Source organism: Crassostrea angulata, chromosome 6 (genome assembly GCF_025612915.1).
Source record: "Crassostrea angulata isolate pt1a10 chromosome 6, ASM2561291v2, whole genome shotgun sequence".
Lineage (NCBI taxonomy): Eukaryota > Metazoa > Mollusca > Bivalvia > Ostreida > Ostreidae > Magallana > Magallana angulata.
The window spans coordinates 48,570,453-48,576,542 of record NC_069116.1 but is presented as its reverse complement, the minus strand read 5'-3'; the positions used below and the strand labels follow the sequence as shown (position 1 = coordinate 48,576,542).

Genomic DNA, 6,090 nt, shown 5'->3' with positions numbered 1-6,090 from the left:
ATCAAATCAACGGGTAATACTTCGCTCCCCATACACCCTTGGCAGATCTCATTACGAAAACTCGGTGACACGCTGTGTTTTATGATTGGCTGCAGCTGCGAGTAGCTGATCTAATCGCAGCGTTTATATAAGGCGCTTATAAATAAACTTTAAAAGAAACACCTGTGATCTTTGGTAAAACATTCGGTACTTTTAAGATGTTGATGCACAAACGAGTGTTTTCCAAACGATGGTTAAATCAGATCACTTAAAAAACCCGATATATTTTACTGCATGTGATTGAACCGAGATTTACAATTTTGTCAAGGCTCGCGTGATAGTTGGCAGGTATGGGAAGTAAACATGGCGAATTTGGAAGTTGCCTGTCCCGTTAGTATATACGTCTCTGCTTATGGTTATTGTTTTCGAAGGATCAATAAGCTGTATTTTATTTAATGTCTTTTGTCTGCAATATCTATGCACCGACAATACTTGGTTTTATTGCACGTATGCATTCATATACAATGTATCAGCTTTTTCACTCCCGGTACAGGCCATCCTCCCTACAAACACTATACAGCAGCTTTAAGTAAAACATTCTTTGCTTTCTCTAGCTGATATCTTCATTTCTATTTATTAGCACGGTGACCGTTAATAATGTTCCGATTCTTGCTAGTCAACATTTTCAAGTTGTAATTATGCCGTAGTGTATATACGAGATGAGAAACCCATATGTGAGGAACACGCCATGCAGCGGTCATTTCGATGTATGCGGTAAGGGAATGTTTTATATTTTCTCTTTTCATAAGAAAACAATAAACACCTGCGTAAAAAAAAGCTGAAGACAATCAGTTTGTTAAACTGTTTAAACAAAAGTTCCTAATATTATGCATTTTTAACATCTACGTATAATATCTCTTCAACTGTTCATACATGTATATAATTATCTGCAAGAGACACTAGACTTTTATCATAATAATTGTGTTGACTCTTAATACACACCGTGTATTGTTTAACGTTACTATGTTTTTACGTCATGATCACGTCTTAAACACTTTGTTTGTAAAACGTTTCCTACCTAACGTCACGAGATTGACGTCATAATGTTCTTGTTTACTTTGTTTAAGGAGGCCGATTTGTTTTTGTTTATTTTTTTGCGGAAAAACTGCAATAGCAAACCTCTTTATGTTTAAACCATATGTTATTCAAACCAGCTCTAGTTTATATACGAAGTGTTAAGGAAATCGACCATCTGCTTCTTTTGAAGGACCATCTCAAAAAGGAGGTAAATTAAATATAGGAATATATTGGAAATTGTCATTTTCCGCATTTCGAAGCAAACGAGCTTTTTTTCGTTAAGGCTAGTAAGTCGTGCAAGTTAGTAAAACGTTGCAAGATTACATGAGACATGTTTAACAACAGTCTCGTTTTGAAGTTCAAACAACTAAGATAAAGTCGAAGTTCTTTTTTATTAAATGAAAATGTACATAATAAAAACATTTGAAAACTTCTGTGGAATCATCTGCATTTATCACCCAGTGTTTTAGAAGAAGCCCTTTCAACACCCCACCAAATGGGCCAAACCGACTAAAATTGTTTCTGCAAAAACTTACTATGTATATTACCGGGGGTGATCCAAAAGTAATGTCACAGATGCGATGAAATCGTGAAAAATCCGCGTAACGTGACAAAAACTTGTGCTTTGAGATATCTACCTAAATCAATTCAGATCTAAAAGTTTTAATGCATTATGATTATTATAAAGCGTCAAAATTTAAACGGCAACATGGCGGACGTAACGTTATTTGAGCTGATTTTTTACACAAACGTTCAACCATACCTTTAATTTTTAAGCCCCAAAATATTTAGAGTGACCCCCCTTTGCCCGTGACGTAATATTATGATCTTACAATAGCATCGAGGTTTGCACAAACAACTGACGAGGAAGGTAAAAATTTAAAGAATTAAGCTATGAATTCAAACGTTATATATTATCTTTTGTTTGTAGGTCCTTGACAAAACAAAACACTTATTAGGTTCGTTACTGACTGTTTACAGAAATTTGTGGGGTCAGTAAAGTCAATAGAAGGCTAGGCGTAAAATTGGCCGATAAATTTTACTATATGCGGAATAATTCAAACCCGAATGGATGTTTCAATCAAATGAAACGACAACATTGCACGGCATGCTATCAGAACAGAAAATTTCAGACAAAACGGTGAACAATAGAACGAGATATTAAAGATCAAAGTTTGAGTCTTGAAGGAAAAAAAATAAGAAGAGATCTGAAAAAAAAATCCGGATAATGGTACTTTTATTATTTTTCTTTCATGGTTATCGCCACATTTCTAGAAAATATTATATCTGAGTAGTGCTTTCAAGGGTTGTCATGTTTTGACGTACTGTCACAAAATACAACTCACGGGGTGTCGGGGGTCCTTAAATATTTAAGGTATTTTTCTCTTATAAAATATAATGTCTGCAAGGGATGAAATATATCATTTATATCATGTTCTCGATATTTGGAGGCATATCTTTCGACAAACACCTTTCCAATTCTTTTAAACTCTCTACTTTTATGTACATCTATAAAATCACAGGAAAGATCATTATTGGAGCTACCTGGAGGTCTCAAAAGCTGAAGCAGCATGTCAATTTTAGATTGCTGCACAACTATTATTAAATATTCATGCATCATTGCTGCTGATTTATATATAGCAGTTGTCAAAATATCATGAGCAAGAGTTGCTGTCTTGGTCTCGAAAAGAACATAACCAGTAGTTGAAAAAATCTCCGCGAGTGCATATTTGGATATATCTGCACTAATGAGCCCAGCCCACTCTGTTGGTTCTTCCTCACAGTTGTGCTCTTGGACACACATCAAATAAACAAGACAAGCGTAATCTGTAGGAGAATCATGTTTCATTCTTTGGAAGTGCTGCACCAATGTCTGAACAGGGTTGACAGAAAAGGCTTCATCAGAAAAAAGCTCGTGTTGATTACAATACATCAGACTTAGGAAAGGACCTCCTATGTGACCTTGGTTCTTTGATAGCTTATCCAACACTGACTGAAATCCAACAGTTGTAAACCAACAATCATTATTATCTTCTTTTTGACAATGTCCTCGTCTTAGTTGTTCTTTGAAAATCAATAATGTCTCTGCTTCTGAGAGTTTATCCATATCCACTGTTATTTTCTTTTGTTTCAGAAAATTTAGTTTTAAACCTTTCTTGATTTCATCATCAACATGCTTGTGAATTACAATGACAACCTTTGTTTGTTCAGAATTTGCAATTTCTATAAGAAACTGTTCAGATTTGTCAACATCATCCTGTGAAAATACATTACTCCCAAATGTTCCAAAGAAATTATCACATAGAAGGATTGTTGGTCTTTCATATGCGGTTTTGTTGTGGAAATTCTCAGATTCTACCCATTCTGTGTCCCAGTCTCCTTCTTGAAAGTGGTTTTGAATGGCCTTTAAAGCATACGTTTTTCCACACCCAATTACACCTTTTAGTATCACAACATTCCTTGAGTTAAGAATTTTCAAGGCAGCGATTATTCCATCTGTAATTACAATGCCTTTCTTCACAATGCAATCGGGATTCAGCTTAATACCTTCAAAAAAAAGTGTAAAACATTAAACACGTTTGAAATCATTAGTAAAGGTACATGTACCACGGATAACATTGAAAACATTATTGTAGACCGTTAACCTTGATTACGACGAATTTATTCAGACAACAACATGTAATTTATTGACTTTGCTAAATCCATGATGTAAACATGTACATATAGAAATGTTTGATATTAAATTGTCACGTAGAAATTTTACAATAAACTTGTTTATCCCTATGACTAGATCGTCTCAAATCACTGTCTGGAATCCGCACAGCTCTCTCATAATTGTGGCTGCCTGAACCCATAAATTCACCTGTCATCTATTACATGTATGTGACATTTAAACTTATTTCAAAGAGGCCTTACCTTATTATTTCTACCTTTAATATTTTGATAAACTCATTGCATTTTAAAGGTTTTACATCTATATAACAATTTGTTTTGGATAAAAAGGATTCTCTTTGACTATTCTAATTTCTTAAGGGTCTTCTTGAACGTTATTAGTTTTTAAACCTATGGCAATATATCCTGAAAACGCATCATTTTTTGTTTTTACAATTTTTTAAATATCAGTTTTATTTTTGTCCTATAAAACAAATACATAAAACGTAATGTGAAAATACAAATAACCAAATGGTGAAATTTTAAAGAATCTCTAGATATTATATCAAAGTTTTTAATGTTCTATTTCTCAAACTTTGGCATGTTGCGGTATTATAGTGGCATGCCTTTCTCTTTTAATAGGAAGTAATTTTTTTAATCAATTATGATTTGGATGCAAAATACATATGTCTACATTCAAAATATTGATGGTGACAATGCAAAAAATCAAAAACAAAACAAAAAAACCAAAAAATCAGATAATTTTTAAAAACGTTAAACACTATCAATAACTGCCGAAATGTGACTTCCACCATGCCATATTTAACTTATTTATGACGACAGGGATTTTATTGCTGACAGGAAATAGATATTTTAAGAAACAAATAATAAATGATGATTTTCAAGTTGAATATGTTTATTTGCAATTTATTGGTCAACATACAAGTTATTAATGTTAACATGTTATTAAATATGATAACATGGAACCTATTTGGTCGACATAAAACTTATGCATGTTAACATGTTAGATAAGTAGTTACAGGTCAGCATATTTATCTCGTATGTGAACATTAAGAAGTGGCACGTTAATATTTTTTATTTTGCATGTCAACATAAAAGTCATATGTCGATATAAATAAGTTGCATCTTACGTGTGCGAATTGGATATGAAAAGTTGGCGATATTTGTACTTTTTACGAATTCTTATTAAATTAAAAAAAAAGTCAATAACATATCAACAATTAATCTAACATAACTATCGTGTTACTCGACATATTTTATTGCATGTATACATAATTTATAGAAAAAAGAATTTGCAGACAGGGGGCTAAATTATGTAATTAAGCGGTAATTAAACTGCGGGTTTGTTTCTTTTTAAATCTTGTCAAAAAATACTATATGAAAGCTGAGCCAAGCGATGGGCAAACTTCAAACTGTCTTCGACATCGCTGTTTGCTATTCACCAGTATACAATATGCTATGTTTTTTTGTAAACTTTGATTGTCGAACTACGAGCTCTCATTAAATGCCGGATGGGAGAGGATAGTATGTATTGGCCATGGTTTACAATAAAGCTACATGAAAGACTATAGCTGAGACTAGACATCATCACTAAGATTCATATAGTGGCATACTTAAAGAACCATGCTAAAATGATAGTCATAAGGATTAAAAGTACTCCAGAACATATTGCTGTGACATTATGAATTACTGAGTTGGCATAAAACTTGAATTAAAACTCGTTACAAACCTCTAATTAAATCTGAAAAAAAATGAGCTAAGATATGGCTTAGCTATGGCTATGTTCCAGAACTGGATATTTAAGATATAAGTTATAGCCCTTGCATTTGTCAAAAAATACGGTTCAAAGTCACTTAAACCTTTAGCTAATAGCTCTGTTTCTGTAAAGTATGCGCCGGATAGGGCTAAGAGGAGAAACTATATTTGCTGGATATTTTTTTTTCAAATAAAGCTAGTATGACATTTATACTGGACCTAGAAACTTTTCGTAAGATCACTGCATAACATCCTTTGACTAAAAGCACTCTGTTATAAAGTATGAACTATATGGTGTCAAGGGGAAGGAGTAACCATGATCCGGAAATGAATAATTCTGCTTTAAATTCAACATTTAACATAGACAACGCACTATGTTGGTAAGGTATGAGCCAGATTTGGCCAAGAAGAGAAAAGGTACTCATGGCAAATGCTCTCGGATGAACAGTTTGACGGAAGGACGGACGGCCTGATCACTATAGGGCGCTCACTGAGCAGGGTACAAGTAATGTAACCCTCTCCGAATTTTTGTGATCGGCTTCGGTCGATCGCTGTTGTGTCCATATAATGCATCCGGCAAATGCTTCCACACATTCCGCTTGCATA

General features: G+C 33.7%; 1 protein-coding gene across 1 annotated transcript in view; it reads right to left on the bottom strand.

Moving 5' to 3' along the window:
* Positions 1 to 1,494: 1,494 nt before the first annotated feature.
* The window catches only part of LOC128187251 (uncharacterized), a 65,625-nt gene continuing 61,029 nt past the window's right edge, over positions 1,495 to 6,090 (bottom strand). Inside the window, exon 12 of the mRNA XM_052857550.1 lies at positions 1,495 to 3,603. Within this exon, the coding sequence (XP_052713510.1) occupies positions 2,399 to 3,603 (1,205 nt within the window). The 3' untranslated portion in view covers positions 1,495 to 2,398. The remainder of the gene's footprint in view (positions 3,604 to 6,090) is intronic.